Source organism: Marmota monax, unplaced genomic scaffold (genome assembly GCF_021218885.2).
Source record: "Marmota monax isolate L192 unplaced genomic scaffold, Marmota_monax_Labrador192_F-V1.1 WCK01_AAM20220418_F8-fsc00224, whole genome shotgun sequence".
In the NCBI taxonomy this organism is placed as follows: Eukaryota; Metazoa; Chordata; class Mammalia; order Rodentia; family Sciuridae; genus Marmota; species Marmota monax.
Window position 1 is genome coordinate 1131136 of NW_026693937.1, and position 22679 is coordinate 1153814.

Genomic DNA, 22679 nt, shown 5'->3' on the forward strand with positions numbered 1-22679 from the left:
ACGAAAAGGAACCCCAATTCTGTCATTTGTGTGGGACGAGGGTGAGAACTCATATCCTTGGTTTCATAACCCTGTCGCTAATCATTCACACCCTTGGCTCTGTTTCCATGTTCAGACTCTGGACTGGCCTGAGCCTAGTATTTTGACCCTGATTTGGATCATCCCATCACCCCAATGCAGCATTGACAATGAGATACATTTCAAGGATGGGTAGAAAGTTGAGAGTAGAGGGCACTCACTGCTAGATGTCAGAATCTTATGGTCCAGCCAGTGTGGCAGCACATACCTAAAATCCCAGTGGCACTGGAGGCTGAGGCAGGAGGATTGCAGGTTTGGTGCCAGCCTCACAATTTTAGCAAGGCCCTAAGCAACTTAGTGAGATCCTGTCTCAAAATAAAAAAATTAAAAGGTCTGGGGATGTGGCTCAGTGTTTAAGCACCCTTGGGTTCAATCCCTGGGGAAAAAGAGATCTTACAGTCTGCTTTAGTAGGGATTCATGAGCTTGGGCTCCAAGGAAGCAGAAAGGAGAGAGAAGGTATATAAATTTGAGAGGCTGCTGATAACAAATTTAGTTTTTTTTTCCCTTGGGAACTATCCTTGGGAATAGACATTTATTCTTTCACAGTTCTGGAGACTGGCAGGGCATGGCCCTTCTGAAAGCTCTAAGTGGAAACCTTCTTTGCCTCTCTAGCTTCTGGTGGTTGCCAGCCACCCTTGGTATTATTTGGCTTGTAGATATGTCACTGGAACTTCTGCCTCTGTCTTCACATGACCTTCTTCACGTGTCTGTGTCCAAATTTCTTTTATAAGGACATCAGTCATTGCGTCAGAGCCCAATCTAATGCAATAGGACCTCATTTAAAAAATATTTTTTAGTTGTAGTTGGACACAATATTTGTTTATTTTTATGATGCTGAGGATTGAACCTAGAGCCTTGCTTGTGCCAGGCGAGCACTCTATCACTGAGCCACAACCCCATCCCCAAGTTTAACCTCATTTTAATTTGATTACATCTGCAAAGATCCCTTTTCCAAATAAGGATACAGTTATAAGTTCTAGCGTTAAGATTTCAACATGTTTTTCAGGAGGACACAATTCAATCACCAACAGAGAGTGTGATAGGGAAGGGGGATCCCTGTTACTCTTGGCCTTTCTACCCTCATCCTATACCTGATGCATCAAACCCATATTGAAGCCTTTGTTTTTTTTATTGATGTGTTATAATTATACATCATAGTGGGATTCGTTATGCCATATTCACACATGCACGTAACATAATTTGATCAATCTCATTCCCTGTACCTTCCCTTTCCTTCCTCACTCTCTCCCCTGAACCGTTTGCTCTACTCTGCTGATTTCCCTTCTATTATTTTTATTTTAATTAGTGCATTTAATATATTAATTTATATAATGAATTATATTATGTATAGAAATTATATACCACATGTGTATATAAATATATTTATCGTTCATTGTGATATATTCATACATAGAGAGCATAATTTGGTACATTTCATTCCTCAGTCATTCCTCATCTCTTCCTTTCTCCCTCCCTCTTGATCTCCTTCCTCTGCTCAGTTGGTCTTCTGAAGCTCGGTTTTATCCTATCATCAGCTAGAAGGGTAGTGGGGGTGCCATCCATGCCTAGATTTAATTTCTGGGCCTTTTTGCCCACCTCCTGGGTTTTGCTTTGAGAAGTCACTGATGGAAGTCAGACCTTTAGTTTTGTAGCATCCTGTGAGCAGATGCTGCTATCCGTTCTCCATCCCTCCCTTCTTCCTTTAGTAATGGTAACCCTAAGCTTTATCAGGAAACATGGCCTTGAAGCTAAGAATCCTTTGAGCTCACTTGCAGAGAGCTGTGGCTAGGTGACCAAGTTCTAGCCAATGGAAGTATGCGATTTGCAGACCTGCGATTAAAGGGAAAGGGTATGTCCTCCATGTCCTTTGCTCATCTTACCTCTGGCTGGAAGGCAGGTGTGATGGTGAGATGGTCATGAGATGGCAACCATGTGTTGTAGATGACAGAAGAACTAGATGGAAGGAGCCTGGGTGTCCAGTAGTGTGGAGCCCCTATTTTAGTTCCTGCACTGTTTGTGTGTAAGATCCTTAAAGAAAACTTGTTCAGGTCACAGTTGTTTTAGCCTTATTTATTTATATTCAGTAGCTGACCCAAACAGATGCATCAGTGAGGGAATGGTAAAGTAGGCTATTCCTTCTTCTGAGAGGTACATGGACATCTCCCCAGGTTCTGTGATGAGTGTAGCTTGTGTTAGTCTAACCATAAAACTGCCTGTGCAGTACCTCTTAGGGCACCTCTGATCTATGGGAACTGGCATCTTTGTAGAGTGTAAGTTCTTGTTGTACCTAATGCCACCAAGTCTGTCTCCTTGGTGCTGATCCCTACGGGGATAATTATCAGTGAGTTTATCAGTTTCCCAAGGCTGCCAAAACAAATCACCGTAACCTTGCTGATTAAAATGACAGAAATAAATTCCCCCATAGCTCTGGAGGCCAGCAGTCAGGAATCAAGATGTGGGCAGGGCTGGTTCCTTCTGAAGACTCTGAGGGAGAATCTCTCCCGTGCCTCTCTCCTTGCTTCTGGGGACTTGAGCACTCCTTGGCAGTCCTGGCTTACAGACATATCACTCCATATCCCTATATTCTTGTGTCTTCTTCTTTCTGTCTTTTATAAAGATACATGTTAGTAGATTTGGGACCCATCCTAATTCAGGATGATCTCATCTCAAAACTCTTCCCTTAACTACATTTACAAAGACCATTCTTTAATATAAGGTCACATTCTGAGATTTTAGGTAGGCCTATCTTTTTGGGGTGGCACTATCTAACTTACTCCCGTGAGAACCTGTGAGCCCTTTAAGTGATATTTTTTATCTCAAAAAATTATCATCCACTGCAATCACTTTTCAAGGAAGGGATGTTCTCTCCAGAAGCTCTTGGAATCTGTGGCAGGCAGAAACCTGCCTGAGATAAATCCCAAAGGCCCATGTTCTATATACTCTTTTCCCATTGAATGTGGGTGGACCTATAAATTACTTCTAGCTCATAGAATATAATGAAGGTTCCAAGAATCTGCTCCTGCAATTATGTTGTTATAAGGCATAAAGGAAGGACTTTTTAAGATGTAATTAAGGTCCCTAGTCAATTGACTTAGTAAAGAGAGAGATGATTCTGGGTGAGCCTAATCAGGCCGGCCATTTAAAAGACAACTGAGAGGTCAAAGACTGAAGAAGTCAGAGACTCTTGCTGGCCTCGAGGAAGGTAGCTACCATGAGTTCTACAAAGTTAGGGAAATAGGTTCTGCCAGAAACCACGGGAGCTTAGAAAAAGATCTTGAACCTTGGGTGAGACCATAGCCTTACCCAACATCTTGACTGCATTCTGTCATCCAGCTAACCCATACTTGGGCTCCTGACACAAGGAAACTGTAAAGTTAATAAATTTGTGTTCTTCTCAGCTGCCACGTGTGTGGTGCTTTATTACACACAATAGAAAATGAATACAGACTCACTGCACAATTCGGCTGGAGGCTGCTCTTTCCGGCACTTCTTCTCTGGCAGTGTTTTTAAAGGTTTCCCATCAGAACCCCAAACACAACAGGAAGGTCCCCCTGCTGTGATCTAATGTTCCCTAGCCATCCTTTGCTCCTGAGAGAATGACCAGCCTTCCCGTAATTCCTTAGCCCCACATACATCTTAAGAAGTTTAGGAGGGCTGGGGATGTGGCTCAAGCAGTAGCGCGCTCGCCTGGCATGCGTGCGACCCGGGTTTGATCCTCAGCACCACATACAAACAAAAATGTTGTGTCCGCCGAAAACTAAAAAATATTAAAAAAAAAAAAAAAAAAGAAGAAGTTTAGGAGCTAGAGGTCCAAAACCCAAAAGGGAGGAAGGATGGGTCACTTCTTCCCAGAGAAGAAAGAACTGGGCTTGGGACAGCTTCGCACCTGCTCGGTGCAGATCTCTGGTTTCTCTTCTCATTGTGGGATCACGTGAGCAAGCCCTTCCTCCTAGGGCCTCCCCAAGGATCAATTCTGAATCTAATAGATGTTAGAACACTCTCCCAGACCTGCTGGGAGAATGAGGGAAGTACAGGAAACTGTTTTTCCATAGGAGAAATTCCTACCTTTTGGGGGAGGGGAAACACACAGGGCTGTGGGTGAACTTCACTGCTCTACACCCTAGAGACTCAGAGCTTGGGGCTGCAGGTGTTGCTCAGTGGTACAGCCCATGCCTAGCAGGAGTGAGGCCCTGGGTTCTGTCCCCTTCAGTACAAAAACAAACACATTCACAAACAAACAAAACCAAAACCCTCAGCATTTACCCCTAAGCCACTCTTAAGACCATCTCCTTGGTTAGTCATAGGGTAGGATTGCTGGCTATCTGGTATTGACTTTGAGTCTCTTGTTAGAGCTTCTGATCTTACACCAGAACCATTTTTAAAGCCTTGCCCATGCTTCTCTTTAACATTTTTGCAAGTTGCTATAATGAAAAAATCGTGTTTCTTAAAAAAGAAGATTAAGGAGGCAGAAAAGTTGCACAAAATGAGTGGACTTTTGGATACATAAGATATTGTTTAAATTAAAAAAAAGGTATTGTTTAAATTAAGATATTTTTCAAAACCACCACCTCTGCCTGCCTGCATCTCCCCCCAGGCTTGGGATGGTGCCTGGTATTTTTATGGAGGACATCTGTCAATTCTACCCCTCAGCCAGTGCCTTAGCTCAGGCCTTCCTCAGTTCTTAACCTAGTTAACCAAATAGGCTCCTCTTCAATCTCCATGAGCCCCCAGAAGGAATTTCTAAAGCATAAGTCCAATCATGTTATTCTCATTCTTAAAATAACATGGACAGAGCCCACCTTCCTAACTTGATTTCTTACCATCCCCACCCCCATATACCTCTGTTTCAATCATACTTAAATCCACCAAGGAAATTGTCAAGTTTTTATTTTTCCTACATTGTGCCCCTGTCATTTTTACATATAACAGATTGTACCCTCTGCTCATCCATCCATCCCAGGAATGAATGAATGAATGAATAAATAAATATTTATATTTTTTTAATATTAGGGATTGAACCCAAGGCTTTGTGCATGTGAGGCAGGCACTCTACCAACTGAGCTATATCCCCAGCCTCCAGCAGTAAATTTTTATTGAGTGAAGAGACACACATATTAAATATGTTACAAGGTTCAATTCTAAGATAATTTGCTGAAGGCTTAAATATAGGATGCAATTATTTGAATATGGTTTGAATATGTTTCTAGGGGTTCACATAGTGGAAACTTGGTCTCCAGTGTGGGGGAAAATGGAACCTTTAAGAAGTGGATCCTAGTGGGAGGTGTTTAGGCAAATGGGGGTACTGCTCTTAGAAGAGATTAACATCATTCTCATGGAACCCTGAGTTAGTTTTCAGAGAGCTCAGTTTTTACTGACCCCTCCCTGTGTTCTGGCTTTGTGTCTTGCAATGTGACCTCTTCTCATATGCACTCCTGCCATTGTGATGTCATTCCCATAAGGTCTTCACCAGAGCCAAGTTTATTCCGGAGCTGAGCCCTTGAACCTCCATAACTGTGAACTAAATAAACATTTTGTTCTTTATCAAGTTAACCAGCCTCAGGTATTTCATTTAGTTGTGGAAAACTAATACATAGGGTATAAGAGAAAAAGAGAGATGTTAAGGGTAAGCCTGAGATTTTTCAGCCTTAGCATCTGGCAGAATGAATTTACCATTTACAAAATGGGGAAAATGTAATAAGAGCAGGCTCAGTGTGGAGATATGAAACTATGAGTTAATTTTTGGACACTGTATATTTGGAGAGTCTATTAATTATTTATTGGAATATCAAATGAGCACTGGATTTTTCAGTTCTATAGGTCAGGCAAGAAGTTGGGACTGGATATATAAATTTGAGATATAGGTATGTATGTATATATGTATTTTGAAAATGCCAGATGGGAGTTATTGTGGCTTTATCTAAGCATGCACATGTGCACACACACTTGTGCATGCATACGCACACACACACAGTGCACATGAGCTCTCTATTCATTTTCTTCACTGCACAGTCTGACTTCAGGATTGGTGACTGACAGCCAGCTGGGCTGCTCTTCCCATGATGCTTTGTGGTTCTTGGAGGAAACATTGTGAGCAATCTCAGTACAGTAAGGTTTGCTGCACATCAGCAGCACTTCCAGCTCCTTGCCATTGCAGACCAGGAACTTCCAGAAGCCACTTGGTAGCGTGTGCTTTGCTTTCTTGTTTGCCCCATAACCAAGGCTGGACATCAAGATCTGGTCCTTGAATTTTCTCAGTGTTTTCAGTACCTCTGGGTTTGTGCCAGTAACACATCTTTGGTCCTCTTTTGGATGGTTTTGGGCTTCACATGAGGTCTGAGGGCAGCCAAGATGCCGAATAGGAGATGTCTGCCACCTCTCTAGGCAGCGCTAGAAGAAGACAAGAGATAGGTATTTAAGTTCATGAATGTAGATCACTTACATGGTGAGCATAGATAGAGAAGAATTCAAAAGCCTGGGCTCTGGGGCATTTCTATATTTAGAGGTCATTTAGAGGATATTTAGAGGCAATGGTGCACCTGTTTTCCCAGACACTTGGGAGGCTAAGGCAAGGAGCATCACTTGAGCCCAGGAGTTCAGGGTCAGCCTGGGCAACAGAGTGAGATCCTATTTGGTTCCAGGGAGGAACCAAAGTCAACTGAGAAGTAGCAGTAGTGAAAGGAGAGCCAAGAGAGCAGGGTCCCAGAAGTCCTGGGAAGAAGATGTTTTAAGGAGGAAGCAGCCAGTGATGTCACATACTGTTGAAACATTGAATAACAAGAGGACGGAGAACATGCCATTGAATATGGCAGTGAAGGTCTGTCCTTGGTGACCTTGATGAGACCAGCCCCAAGGATGTGATGATGATGACATGCTGATCAGATTGGACTCAGCAGAGTTCCCAGTGGAGAAGAGGTGACAGAAAACGAAGCATTCTTTCAAGAGCTATTGCTTTGAAGAGGAGCATAGCACAGTGAGACTGATCATCTGGTGTCATCTTGGTTAATCAGGGAACTTTGGTTCCCAGAATCTTTTTTGAGACTCTGGGGTAAAGCTGGACAAAAGAGGAATGCCCACAAGCTTTGGGAGGTAGAAGTGAAGGAGGATCCCTTAATGCAGGGAGGACTTCAGGAGAGATATAGAAGCAGAAGTAGTTGGGTGCTCCAGCTTGTCTTCAGACTCCCCCTCTTTGTGTCCAGCTCTGCTTGCAGACTGTTGGTCTTGCCAATCCTCAGAGGACCTGGACCCACACAAGACACTTGACTGCAGACCCACAGGGGCAGTAGCTGCTCTGAAGCCCTTAGATCTCTCCATACATTCTGCCTCATGGGAATCATTTCTGCAGCTAGATGTGTTGGCTGGGCCTAATTCTTCTTCCTGCATCTTCTACCTTCACTTCCCTAGCTCCTCCCCCAGCTATGTAAGGTCTACCCATCTGTTTCCTTGGTTGAACCCTGATTGACAGGTACATGAGGTATCTGGAAGGAAGATATGAGATCAAAGGAAAGATGTTTGTTTTTAAGGTGGGACTTTTACTGCCTGTTCATATGCTCAAGAGAACTCTCTAGAAGAGGGGGAATTGATGATAGAGGAGATGAAGAGCAACTGAAGGAGGAATATAGGTGTTTCAGGAGCCAGGACTCAGAGCATTGAGAGATAGGGACACAGGTCATCACCCATTTTACTGAGAGAAAAGACAGAGATGGCTACCTATGATGGCAGCATGTGAAATTCTGAAATATCCTAAATTTAATTAGAAAGGACAGATGATGAGGGGGGAAGGGGGGAAGAGATAAGGGAAGTTATCAGTTAATAGCTGCAGTGGTGGAATTGCGGAGACCAACAAAAAGACTGTCTCACATTCCTGAACATCCGTCTTAAATCTCATCACAGGGACCACCAGAGCCATTGTGCCCTGGTTACATATAAGCTTTGCAGATGAATTCCAACCAATTCAGAAGCAACCAGTACTTCTTAGGACTGCTCTCCTATTCTAAAGCTCTCCCCACCCATTGATATATCTATAGCCCATGTAGGTTCAATGTAAGCTTTCCTTCCTCTAAAATTTATAAAAATACTCTAGCAAATCCTGATGCTGGCTGTCGCAGAAACTTGTCCCAAGATCTGATTCTTTCTTTCCTGCTAGCATCAATAAGGCCTATTCTTTCAGAGATCCCTCAGTCTCAAGAATTTTGATTTCACACTTTTATTGTCTCTGTGAAATAAGATCAGTCATTGAACCTACTGGGGGAAAGGGATGGTTATTTGAGGAGAGGGAAAAGTGTGATGTAATTGTGAATGTTTGTCTTTTTTGGCTTGCTGGTCTGTGAACCTTTTTCTCAAATGTGGGGTATTCTCCATTTTCCAAGTCTTGGTTCAAGCTACAGCCTAAGACTCTCAGGAGGCTGAGACTCCACCTCCATCCACCTCTTAGCTAGGGCATGCAAGGGGCCAGTGGGAATGGGCTCAGTCAATCAGACACAGCCTCCTGGTCTAAGCATGGGATCCAGTGAAAGTAGGAAGTAAGGACTGAAAGAATCCTTTGCAACTGCAGCAACCGTGGCAGTAATGTTCTGTCTCTGGGACCTGCAGTGGCAGCGAGGCCAGCTGAGGAAGATGATAGTGGAGCCAGTCACAGCGTCCTCTGGTGGTCAGCAGCTGAATTCTTACCAGCTTCCTTTTTTGATCTTGGTCAGGCTCTGGTCTAAAATCTCCAACCTCCCTCTCAATGACCTGATATTCTTCTAATAAATCCCTCTTATGTTTAAAGCAGCTCAAATCAGTTTCTGTTGCTTGCAACCAAGAATACAAACGGATAGTGATAGGAGTTAGAGGTTAGAGTCATTTGAGGTTCTTTTCAACTTCTGTCTGCACACATATTTCTCATATTTCTTTTGAGATTTCTTACATGGAAGCATTAGGAATAATTCATTTAAAATATTTTTAGTTATAGTTGGACACAATACCTTTATTTATTTATCTATTTTTATTTGGTGCTGAGGATCAAACCCAGGACCTCGCACATGCTAAGCAAGTGCTCTACCACTGAGCCACAACCCCAGCCCCAGGATTAATTCATTATAACTCTATGAGTAAAGTAAGTTTTTTTTTCTCTGACTTGAACAGAAAATTCTAAGAAAGGTTACATACAAGAATACAAACAACAATAAGGGTTGGCAAGAATGTGGTGGAAAAGGCACACTCATACATTGCTGGTGGGACTTCAAATTGGTGCAACCACTCTGGAAAGCAGTATGGAGATTCCTTAGAAAAGTTGGAATGGAACCACCATTTGACCCAGCTATCCCACTCTTATGTCTATACCCAAAGGACTTAAAATCAGCAGACTACAGTAACGCAGCCACATCAACGTTTATGGCAGCTCAATTCACAATAGCTAAACTATGGAACAAACCTAGATGCCCTTCAATAGATGAATGGATAAAGAAACTGTAGTATACGTACACAATGGAATATTACTCAGCATTAAAAGAGAATAAAATTATGGCATTTGCAGGTAAATAGTTGGAGAATATCATGCTAAGTGAAGTAAGCCAATCCCAGAAAACCAAAGGCTGAATGTTCTCTCTGATAAGTGAATGCTGATACATATTGGGGGGGGGCATGGGAAAAATGGAGGAACTTTGATTGGGCAAAGGGGAGGGAGGAGAGGAGAGGTGGCATGGAGGCAGGAAGGATGGTGGAATGAGATGGACATCATTACCCTAGGTACAAGGATGACTGCACATATGGTGTGACACTATATCTTGACAACCAGAGAAATGAAAAGTTGTGCTGCAATTGTGTACAGTGAATCAAAATACATTCTGCTGTCATATATACCTAATTAAAATAAATACACTGAAAAAAAAGAAGGGAGGCCTTTGAGAAAGTGATCAAACCATGCAGACTCCACCTTTATGAATGGTAATAGTGTTCTTATAAAAGAGGTTGAAGGGAGCCACATTACCCCTTTCATCACATAAGGATATAGTAAGAAGGTGCCATTTTTTGGGGGGTGGGTACCAGGGATTGAACTCAGGGGCACTTGACTATGAACCACATCCCCAGTCCTATTTAGTATTTTATTTAGAGACCGGATCTTGCTGAGTTGCTTAGCACCTTCTTGTTGCTGAGACTGGCTTTGAGCTCTTGATCCTCCTGTCTCAGCCTCCTGAGCCACTTGGATTACAGGCGGGCACTACCATGCCTGTCTGAAGGTGCCATTTTTGAAGCAGAGAGCAAGCCCTCCAACCAGACTTGGAATGTGCTGGTGCCTTGATGGTAGGCTTCCCAGCCTCCAGAACTGTGAGCAATAAATTTCTGTAGTTTACAAATTCTTCAGTCTAAGGTGTTTTGTTACAGCAGCAGGAAGAGACTAAGACACACTGTGTGACTTGAGGTTTGGGATCTAAGATAGGATGGGGGATAGTTTTTCACCGGAAAGAGTAAGAAAAGGTTTTCTAGGTGAATTTAGTGAAAAATCACCACCTTTCACCCTTTGCTCATCAGGCCATATTATTTTCCAGATATAAATAATTCTAGGAATTATTTTAGAATGGTATTCTAAATTAATTTGTTCTAAATTAATTTTATTCTACATTAATGCATTTTTTCCCCACATGCAACCCAAAACTCACTCTCTCATCCCAAAAGGAAACTGATATTTAGTTTAGAGTTCAGGATCTTTGGGTGAGATGTATTTTTCTGTATCTGAAAGTGGGTACTTATGACATTGGAACTTATGGACTAAAAGTAATGTACCTGTAAATGTAAACACTCTTAAATATACCCAGTGTACAGTGCCAGGAGGAAAACTGCTCTAAAGCCCCCATTTAGAAAAATGGGAAGAGAAGCAACATAGTCTTCACTACTTCAAAGCACATACTACCCCCCTATGGTTGTGGACACAAGGTATAATTACTTTTTAATTCTTGTTTTATGTTAGTCTGCTTTCTGTTACTGTAACAAACACTCAAGACAGATAAAAGGTTTATTTTGGTTCACAGTTTTAGGTTTCAGTCCATGACCAATTGGCCCCATTGCTTTGGGCCTGGTGGTGGCGTATCATGGCAGGAGTTTAAGGAGGACCAAAACTGCTAAGTTCATGGTCAGGAAGAGAAAGAGAAAGAGGTGGAGACAAAGGTCCCACAATCTGCTTCAAGGGCACACTTTCAGGGACCTGAAGACCTCTTACTAAGTCCCAAGTCTTTAAGATTCCATCGATTCCCAATAGACCACAAGCTGGGGACCAAGCCTCCAATACATGGATCTCTGGGGGATACTTATTTAAATATAGCACGTTCTTAGCAATGAAATGAGCTCTTTGGATAAACTAGTAAGGATACCTTTCTTGTCTACATCCCCTGCTGGCAGCCATTATCCTTTGTTCCCCTTGGCTAAGCCTGAGAGGGCCTGGGGAGATTGCCTAAGGGGCTATTTCTCTTAAACAGTCATCTTCAGTGAGTATCTGGGAGCTGGACATTTTCTGGGGAAAAATATAATAACCTAGTTTGTTTGAACATCACTTGTATTTCAGGGGAACTCCCAAGTATCCTGTACTATAAACTCTATAGTCAAAACTTACATTTGGACCTCAGTTTTTCAGTTTCTGTCTCTTTGTAACAGCTTGAGGGACATGCTTATTTCCATAAGCCTCACAAGTAAACAAACACAATTCTATGTTTGTTATTTCTATTAGATACATGCACACATGCGCGCACACACATATACACACACATTCATGAATGCACACATACACATTTATGTTTCAAAAGGTTTATACCCAAAGGACTTAAAATCAGCATACTACAGGGACACAGCCAGATCAATGCTTATAGTAACTCTATAGTTACTATATAGTTCTATAGCTAAACTATAGACCCAACCTAGGTATCCTTCGACAGATGAAAGGATAAAAAAAAAACATGGTATATATACATAGTGCAATATTTCTCAGCCTTAAAGAAGAATAAAATTATAGCATTTGCTGGTAAATGGATAGAGCTGGAGAATATCATGCTAAGAGAAATAAGCCAATCCCCCCAAACCCAAAGCCGAATGTTTTCTCTGATATGTGGATGCTAATTCACAATAAGGGAGGGGGCTAGGGAAGAATGGAGTTACTTTGGATTAGGTAGAGGGAAGTGAAGGGAGGGGAGGAGTATAGGGGTAGGAAGGATAGTAGAATGAATTCTATATGACTACACAACTGGTATAACCAAAAGAATGAGAAGTTATACTCCATTTATGTATGATGTGTCAAAATACATTCTACTGTCAGTATAACCAATTAGAATTAAAAAATGGAAAAAAAGAAAGTAATAAAAGATCTTGTGAAGAAGTCAACTATTTAAAAAAAGGTTAAAAATAAGCATACTTTAGAGAAACACGCATTCCCATGTTTGTAGCAGCACAATTCACAATAGCCAAGTTATGGAGCCAGACTAGGGGTCTGTGAACAGATGAATAGATAAATAAAATGTGGTCTTATACACAATGGAGCCTTTATTCAGCTATGAAGAAAGATGAAATTATGACATTTGCTGGAAAATGGATGGAACAGGAGAAATGTCAAGGGAAATAAGCCAGACTCGGTAAGACTAGTGTCATATGTTTTCTCTTATAAGTGGAAGCTAGAGAGGAAAAAGAAAAAAAAAAGATCAAATTAAGTTTTAGATGTGTATGCATGCATACATATGTATACTCTGAGGTGCAGAGATTTTAAACAACTTGCCCAAGGCCACAGAGGAACTAGGGCAGAGGACTGAGGTGGAAATCTAGGTCTGCCTGGCATCAAACGCCCTCCTCTGTCTTTGACCCTTCTCTGTCCTTAGGCTCCACTTAATGAGTTCTGGTGTCTGAGTACTGTTCAGAGGCAGGGAAGAATGGAGGGAACGGTTTTCAGGGGTCCCTGAGGGCCACAGGCAGGTGCTGGCTCTGGTAGGTAACAGTTTTGCTTATGGGGGCTTCAGGAGACTATCCCATTTGGCACCTATATGGATCATGTGGTTGTCATCGTGGTCGCCATTGCCTGTGGCAGTGGGGAAATACTGAGCCCAAGTGACATTCTGAGAAGCAGATGTCAATTAGGAGAATAGGACTGGGTGACCACGACAGCATTATTCTCAAGGTCCCACAAGAAACCATGAGGAACTCCCAGAGACAACTGGAGGAGGCTACGAGGGGCCAGTGATTCTGCACTATGTAGACAAAGGCAATTTATTCTAGATAATATAACCTTATTTGTAAATCTGGTCTGGTCAGAGACAGAAATCTGGGGCCACAAACAGGCCATCCTCAATTATTGGCTACCCAGCCACCAGGCAGAACCTCTGACACGAACCAACTCCCCTCCCCTCCCATATCCCTCACTCCCATTCATAGCTCCTACCCTCTGGGCTCTTGGTGCAGCCTGGGGTAAGCCCAAGGAAAACCTCCTCTGCTTCCCATGGCTGCTTATTGAGTTTGGAAGTTCAAGGCCAGAAAACAAAAGAGTAGCTGGGGGTGTGACTCAGTGGTAGAGCACATACTTAGGTGTTCAGGGTACTGGATTTAATTCTCAGCAACAAAAAGGAAAAAAAAAAAGTAGTGTTTTTTAATTTTAGAACAGATCATGCAGTGAACATTTGCTGACCATCTTTCCCCAGATTCCTCTTCCCTTTTCTCATTCTAAGAGCACTTGGAATCTCTTTGGGGACATCCTTTTTAGCCATGCAGTATGGGAGGGATAGACACCACCCTGGCTCTAGGTGATTGTGTGTGTGGGCTGGGGAGTGAACCCAGGGCCTTGTATGGGAGGCAAGCACTCTACCAACTGAGCCACATTCCCAGCCCTAGGCAATTGTTTTAAACTGACCAGAGTATCTCATCTCATTCATGGGTTAAGATCAAGAAATTGGCCCTTGACTCCACTGAAGCCAAGGAGAAAGGACCAAGAAGGATGTGGGCTTCAGGGAAGGAAACGTTCTCATCCTTCCATGGACCCAAGAGAAGCCACTCTCTCTTCTATGTAGAAAGGATATAATGTCTGAAAGGCTGCAGCCATTTAAAAATGTATAAGCATGATTGGAGGTTTTTGCTTTTTTATTTTTTTCCTGTACTGGGGAGTGAACTCAGGGGTGCTTTAAAATTGAGCTACATCCCCAGCCCTTTTTATTTTTTGAGACAGGGTCGCATTAAGTTGCTGAGACTGGCCTCAAACTTGGGCTCCTCCTGCCTTGCCTCCTAAGTTGCTGGGATTACAGGTGTGCTCTCCAAACCTGGCTATAAGCATGATTTTTGAATGGGAAATCTATTCACATGGTCTAGGATTAAACAAAAAAAAAGTAGCTCTTTCCACCAGATACCCAATGCTACTCTCCAGAGGCAATTACACTTAGATGGCTCTTATGTATCCTCCTAGAGAATCCATATGCACACAATCTTATCCATGCAAATATACCTTTTCTTTTCCTCCAAATGTCCCTCGCATTGCTATGTATTCAGTATTTCCCATGTTTTCTGCTTCAGATATCTTAGAGATCTTCCCCCATCTGTACATCCAGGGCTGCCTCCAACAGCTGCATAGGATTCCGTCATGTTGCTCTTCATGAGTCATTTAAACATTCCTTCAGTAACTGGTGTTTAGTTTTTCATTGGCATTGCAAAGAAAGCTATAATGCAGATCCTGAAAATATGTCTCATTTTGTGCGCATTGCATTGGTTTTGCTGTCTGCTGGCCTCTGCTGTCTACCTGTACTGATGGGCCATCAGTGAAGCTGTTAAGTGTAGAAGTCTTGGCTGTAGATTACTGAGACAAACATGGATTTAACTGAGTTGCAAATTACACTGTTTCTAAACATGGGACTCTGTTAAAATAACTGTGGAAGAAAACAGTGCACTCCTTCTATTGCTTTTAAAAGATTAGGCCCTTTGCAAAATGAAAGTAGAAAGTTTAAAACTTTATCCCTCTGGACTGGGAGTGTAGCTCAGTGGTAGAGTGCTTGCCTAGCATGTGTGAGGCACTGGGTTCGATCCTCAGCACCATATATAAATAAATAAAGATCTATTAACAACTAATAAAATATTTTAAAAAATTATCACTTGACTTGTGCTGCTATGTCATCTGGGAAGCCCTACCTATTTCATTGGTCTCCAACCTTGTCCTGTTTTCTAAACAGCTGACTTGTTATTTTGGATTGGATGACTTGGGGCTAGAGAGAAGGCAGTGCGTTAGAGAAAAGTGCCTGGGAATTCCATGTCCTTCCCTGCCCCTTCCCCCTGCCAACTCTCCCAGGGGATTCTCCTCAAATGCCATGGAATGTTCCCGTGGCCCTTGAGTGTTGCCCTGCTGGAGGCTGGGAGTTGTGAGGTTCTGTTGCTCTGGCAACCAGCTGTCCATAGTCTCTGTATTGGAGCTGCCAGGGTCTGGGAAGAGTGAGGACTATCTGGCCCAGGCCTGGAGGAAGAGCACGGGTTCAGGCTCAGAGCCTGGGCTTCCCTTTCATTTTAGTTATGCCCACCCTTTCAGTGTTCATGGATGTGCCTATGATGCACAAGCTAGAAGGCACCTTGTTAAAGACCTACAAACAAGATGATTACCCTGACAAGATGTTCCTGGCCTACAAAGGTAGATGCTGGTAGTTTTAGAGTTGGAGACTTAATACAGATTCAGCAGGATTTCACTGCTACAGAGGATGGAGGATGGCCCAAGCCTTTGCAGGTGGAAAGGTCTTTACTTTTTAACAGAATTGCCCAGTGGGGAAAAGGGCAGAGAAGGTCCCAAGTCACTCCATGCCCTCTGATCTTCTCTGGGACCTTCTAGGAAATAGTCAGGGCCTCTTCTACTGTTCTGTACTTTGGGCTCTCTTCAACTGCTACCTTCTCTTCCTCCTCCTCATGCTCTTCTTTCCTTCTCCTCTTCTTTCTTTCTTATTCCCCAAATTGACCCTTCTGATATGCACTCAGCCCTTGGAACTGTGAAAGTCAAGATTGCCTTGGTTTGGTGTTGTGTATCCATAACTTGAACCTAGTATACAATTTTAATCTTTAAAATGGCATAGTTTTGGTTGTCTTTTTTTTTTAAAGAGGAGGACAAAATTTATACACATCTGCTAACAGCACATTGTTTATATGAAGAAAAAATAAAGGTGATGGTGGGAGATATCTTTTCATAGGCAACTTTCCAAAGCCCCAAGAAGCCCAGAACAGACTTTTTGTTTGTGGGTTGTCTGCAAAGCCCACACTTGTAGGCTCCAAGACTCCACATCAGAGCTCCCTCTGTCATTTCCTTCACAGTCTGCATGACCAATGAAGGCCAACCCTGGGTTTCTCTTGTGGTAAACAAGACCCGACTGCAGATTGCACAGGATCCCTCTCTGAACTATGAGTACTTGCCTATGATTGGCATGAAATCATTCATTCAGGCCTCCTTGGAACTCCTCTTCGGAAAGTACAGCCAAGCCATTGTGGAGAACAGGGTGAGAGCCAGAGAGTAGACATCTGTGTCTGCATAACCTTAAACCATCAAGGAACTTTGCAGGGCCCCCCAACATAGACAAAAGCAGCACGTGAGACTCAGAAAGTCCACAATTTTGCCCATTGAGGGTCAGCCTGGATCTGAACCAAAATCCAGTGCTGTTTGCACTCACTCACTCTGCTGGTTCGAAAACTCGAAATTCAAGAAAGACCTGAACTGGGGACTGGGTTTGTTGTTCAGTGGTACAGCACATGCTTTATATGCACAGCCCTGGCTTCCATCCTTAGCACTGAAAAAAAAAAAAGTTTGAGTTCCAGGTTACTATTACTTCTTTAAAGTGATTTTAACTGGCTCAAGCGGTAGCGTGCTCGCCTGGCATGCGTGCGGCCCGGGTTTGATCCTCAGCAATATTTTTATTATTTTTATATTTTTATTCGATCCTCATAAATATTTTTAAAAAAAGTAATTTTAACTGAGTTCCAGTTACTATTACTTCTTTAAAGTGTTACTTCTGTTTATTTTTTGCTGACAGGTAGGAGGTGTGCACACTGTTGGTGACAGTGGTGCCTTCCAGCTTGGGGCCCAGTTCCTCAAGACCTGGCTTAGGGATGCTCAAGTCGTTTGCATGATTTCAACTCAAAAAGGTGAGTGTTGGGTCTGGGAGTGTAGCTCAGTGGCAGAGTGCTTGCCTCACACATGTGAGGCATGGGTTCGAACCTCAGCACCACATAAAAATAAACAAATAAATAAAGGCATGGTATCCATCTACAACTATTAATAATAATAATAATAATAATAATAATAATAATAATAATGTGAGTGCTGTACAAGATGAGGGCAACTGAAGATCCCCATTGCCTGTTCCTCATTCCCACCCCATCTGTAATCTTTCACTCTTGTCCTTATTCTCTATCATGAGAAAAATGGTGGACAAGCCAGACAACTCTCTTTCTGTTATTGTTCCTCTGTCAGCCGGTGACTCAGCCCCATTCTCCAGTGTCTCTGCCTCTATCTGTCCATTTCCATGTACCACAGCTGATGGAGGGCTTCATTCCCACAGAACCATATGGAATCGTCTTCCAGGACATGGGCTTTACAGTCTACGAATACTGCATCTGGGATCCCAAGCACCTGTGCATGGACTCCAACATATTCCTTGATGTGGTGGAGGTAGAGGGACCCCCACTCAGAAACTTCTGCCCAGACCTGACTTTTAGTCTTATTTTCCTCTCCTCCTTCCCAAGTTCTTCACAGCCTTCACTAGGCTTGGATTTACCTGGCCTTGTGGGTAGGAACCAACATGGATGAGCATTTCTCCTCCAAATGCCCTGGTGCCACTATCTTTTGGTAGAAGACCTACCTGATGAGACTGTCTCTACTTGCAGCAGATGCCACGTGACTGTATCCTGGTGATTGGGAACATCACTGACTGCAAGTGGACACAAAGTCAGTTGGCCAAGTTGATGCTCACCATTAAGGTAAACTCAGCATCCTGCCTGAACTCCCTCACTCTTGCCGTCTGCTCTCTCCTCCATTAAGTCACATGCTTTGTTGATTCTTCTTTTTCCTACAGAACAAACGGATATTCCCATTTTTTGACATTCCCTGTCAAGGTTTATCCACCGGTGACCTGGAAGAAGATGCAGAAATCTTACAATACTTTGTGTCTCAAGGTTTTGAGTTCTTCTGCAGCCAGTCTCTGTCCAAGAATTTTGGCATTTATGGTATGGTATAGGCAGGAGAAGGGGTAGTCTGAGGTGGAATTGGTGCCACGTCCATGACAGGAGCAGTATGTTTGACGACACTTACCCTCTGGAAGTAGTGCAGGACTCCAAGGAGAGAGAGCCATGGCGGCTGAAAGGATAAGAAATGAACTAGAATAGCTTCCCAAAGAAATGATACTAAATTAGCTTCCCAAACCAACTTTGGTCCAATCATTTCACTTGGTCAAGCCTCTGTTTCCTAAGTTGAGAGGGTAGGACTAGTGATCATTCAAGTTCTTTTTCCTCCTTGAAGGAGGACTTGTGGGTGCTTTTTCTAGAAGAGACTGTAGCAACTTCCTGGGTACAGATACCACCAACTATTCTGGATGAAGACCTTATAGTTCAATCCTCTCTTCTGTAAGGCTGGGGGAGGGGTGTAGGTGAGGGTTGAGGTCACGCAGGAGGAGACTGAGGGTGAGCTGTCTTCCCCAAATTGCAGATGAAGGACTGGGGATGCTGGTCGTGGCAACACTCAACAACCAGCACTTGCTGTGTGTCCTCTCCCAGCTGATGAACTACACTCAGGCACTGTGGCTCAACCCTCCTGCCAGGGGTGCTCGCATAATCACCTCCATCCTCTGTAACCCTGCCCTTCAGGGAGAATGGTAAGGGCAGAAGGATTGGGGTAGGGAAGGTGGGAAGAGCCCTTGGATACCTAGACTTTGTTCATAGTATTCAGCTGGCTGGTTCTCTCTCTGCCATGTAGCCTGTTTATCTCATACATTCATCAATTCATTTGCCAAATTTTACAGAGGGACTACTGTATATGTATGCCTGTAGCTATGCCAAGGGTTGCCCTACCTTGGGGAAGGTGGAAAATAGAACATTCGTTTTGGAAATAGGCCAATGGGTTACTTGAACATTTTTTGGTTGCAGGAAGAAATCTGAAAGCATCAGGAGATTGTTATCCTGGCAAAATCTGCCTGGGAGCCTGCTCAACATATTTAAATTATCGTGGGATCTGTGTTTCTCAGCTTTCTGTTACTGTAATAAAACACCTTAGATAATCAACTTAAAAAGAGGAAAGGTTAATTTTGGCTTATAGTTTTGGAGGATTCAGTTTGTGGTTCTGTGGCTTAGGCCTGTGATAAGGTAGTACAATGTGATGAGGAATGTGTGTGGAGCAAGCTGCTTATTTCATGATGGCTGGAAAGAAAAGAAGGGAGAAGAAAGGGAGTAGGGTCCCAATATTGCCTCAAAGGGCACACCCCCAATGACCTAACTGCCTCCTACGAGGCCCCATCTCCTAAAGGCTCCGCCGGCTCCCAGTAGCATCACAGGCGAGAGACCAAGGCACACGGGCCTTTAGGGGACATTTAAGATCCAGACTACAGCAGGATCAAATCTTCCTCCCATTCATAGCCACCCCAGAGCCCAGACTCCCCTGGTGTCCTTAGGGCACTCTACTGGGGCTTTGAGCAGTGAGAGGAGTGGAAAGGGAGTAGGGAGGTTCAAAAGCAGGGGAGAGGGCTGGGTGGCCGAGCACTGGCTTCGATTCTCAGCACCACATAGAAATAAAGTCCATCAGCAACTAAAAAATATCAAAAACAAACAAACAAACTAACAAAAAGCAGGGGAGACCTCGTACTCTCATTTTTTGTTATCCTTTCTTCGCAGGAAGCAGAGTCTCAAAGAGGTTGTAGAGAACATCATGTTGATCAAGGAGAAGGTGAAGGAGAAGCTCCGGCTCCTGGGAACCCCTGGCTCCTGGGACCACATCACTGAACAGACTGGGACCCACGGTTATCTTGGACTCAGCCGTAAGTGTCTAGAGCAGGTGACTCTCCTCTTTCTGATTTTGGGACTGTATCTGAGCATTCAAGTTCACTGACTAGGTAACCAGTCCACAGCATTGATCCAGATCTGCCTTACTTCCTCTGGAGAGTGGGGCTGCTTTGCCAGGCATTGCGGCACACGCCTGTAATCCCAGCAGCTTGGGAGGCTGAGGCAGGAGGATTGCCAAGTTCAAAGCCAGCCTTAGCAACTTAGTGAGGCCCTGTCCCAAAATTTAAAAATACAAATAAAAAAGGGCTGGGGAGGTGGCTCAGTGGCGAAGTGACTCTGGGTTCAATCTCTGGTACAAAAAAAAAAAAGTGGGGCTGCTTTAAAGACCCTCTTGGAACCTCAGAAATGCCAACAGTTTCTATCCCAAGTAATCCTTCCTGGGAAATTAAAAGTGGCCAACCCCAGGATGTGAAGTCCTGTGATTTTCACAGACCAACAGGTGGAATACCTGATCAAGAAGAAGCATATCTACATGCCCAAGAGTACTAGGATTAACTTCACCTGTATCAATGCCAGCAACATTGACTACATCACCCAGAGCATCAATGAGGCTATCCTCTTCACAAAGAACTCCGAGAAACATCTTCAGGATGTAAATGACCACTGATTGGAATAAAAGCTTTAGTCTTTGAAAAAATCCTGTGCTAATGATTAATTGCTACATTTCATCCTTTTCATCTATTTATGAAGCAACGGGCTGCCTTGGTAAATGGCGGAGGCGGGGGAAGAGCCAGAGAAAAGGATGTCTACCTTCATTGGTCATATATTTATTGAGCAGCTATTATGTTAAGACCTTGAGCTGGTAATGCAACAGGTACAATTCAGTCCTTTTTCGCCAGAAGCTTATAGTCTAGTTGGGAGATAAGCTTTAGTCAGATGAAACAGTTAAGTATTATTTTAAGGCTGGATGTGGTAAAAGTCACAAAAGATTCTCCAGGCAGGAGATGTGTCAGAAATATCTCAATGTGGGCTGGAATAACTAGGGAAAATTTTTTTTTTGAGAGAGAGAGAGAGAGAGAGAGAGAGAAAATTTTAATATTTATTTTTTAGTTTTTTGGCGGACACAACATCTTTGTTTGTATGTGGTGCTGAGGATCGAACCTGGGCCACACGCATGCCAGGCGAGCGCGCTACCGCTTGAGCCACATCCCCAGCCCCAAGGGAAAATTTTTAAAATATTTTTTTTTTAGCTGTAGATGGTCACAATATTTTTCTCTTTATTTATTTATTTTTTTATGTGTTGCTGAGGATTGAACCCAGGGTCTCATGTGTCCAAGACAAGTGCTCTAACATTGAGCTACAACCATAGCCCTTAGGGAATTGTGTGTGTGTGTGTGTGTGTGTGTGTGTGTGTGTGGCACTGGGAATTGAACCCAGTGTTGCTTTTTCAATGAACTACATCCTGGGTCCATTTATTTATTTAGACTAAATAAGTTGCTCAGTTGCTGAGGCTGGCTTTGAACTTGCAACCCTCCTCCCTCCGCTTCCCCGCATCAAGTCATTGGGATTACAAGCCTGCATTGGTACACCTGGCTTAGAGAAAACCTAATGAGGAGGAAGGACTTGATTTGGATATTGATGGGTGGCTAGGATTGGGATGATAGGTGGAAAGGAGCTAAAGGCATATCCTAGGTTTGAGAGCAACCTGAGAAAATGTCACTGGCACAAAAACAAAAAACATTTACTGGGTTATCTACTAATAGACGGAACTCTCAAAAACCCAGGACAAAAATGTATGAGACACAATTCTGTTTTATGGTGCCTTCTACTCTAGCTGGGGAGATACAATTTATGTGTCTGAAAAGAAAAGTGTGTGTGTGTGTGTGTGTGTGTGTGTTTTCTCTGTACTGTTCTATTCTCTGCTACTGCTCTCAATTTTGACACCAGATTGTGTGGGGTTTCCTGCACAATGGTTCAGTTCTCTGGTGGACACAGACCACATGTCCTTTGATTCAATAGTTTCTCACATGATCTACCTGGAGGTAGTGTCAAATCCCAAAGGTTAAGGCTTAGTCCCATAAGACTGGCCCCACTTCAGATGCCAGTTGCAAGCCCAGATTTTCACCTGGGCTTCTAGCAGAACTGTTATAAACTGAAGGTTCCCACAAACCCCTCCTTGGGTTTAATAATTTGCTAGAATGACTTACAGAATTTAGGAAGACAGTTTGTTAGATTTATCAGTTTATTATAAAAGGATGTGACACAGGCAGATGGAAGAGATACACAGGGCAACTATGAGGAAAGAGGCCTGGAATATCCATACCCTCTTCAAAGGTGACCCCTCCCCACTCCTCCATGCATTCAACAGCCTGAAATTTCTCCCAATCCCTTAAGTTAGGGTTTTTAAGCAGGAATGACTAATCAGATCAGTACGCATGATTGATTAGATCAGTGTCTGTCAGTGATAAATTCAACCTCCAGTGTCTCTTCTTTCCTGGGAGGTTGGGGCTGGGGCTAAAATTCTGAACCCTCTAATCACATGATTGGTTCCCCTGGCAACTAGCCCTTCGTCCTCAGAGGCTTCTAAAAGTCACCTCATTGACATAAGCTTAGATGTGGTTAAAAGGGGTTTGCTGTGAACAAAATGATGCTTCCT

At 43.2% G+C, this 22679-nt stretch overlaps 1 protein-coding gene across 1 annotated transcript; it reads left to right on the forward strand.

The window, feature by feature from the left end:
* The first annotated feature begins 16267 nt into the window (after positions 1 to 16267).
* Got1l1 (glutamic-oxaloacetic transaminase 1 like 1) lies at positions 16268 to 20690 on the forward strand. The gene is made up of 8 exons (XM_046463882.2): positions 16268 to 16536; positions 17068 to 17179; positions 17596 to 17705; positions 17921 to 18013; positions 18109 to 18259; positions 18738 to 18903; positions 19916 to 20058; positions 20515 to 20690. The coding sequence occupies exons 1-8, from the start codon at positions 16360 to 16362 to the stop codon at positions 20688 to 20690; spliced, it is 1128 nt and encodes a 375-aa protein (XP_046319838.2). The 5' UTR covers positions 16268 to 16359.
* Positions 20691 to 22679: the final 1989 nt, after the last annotated feature.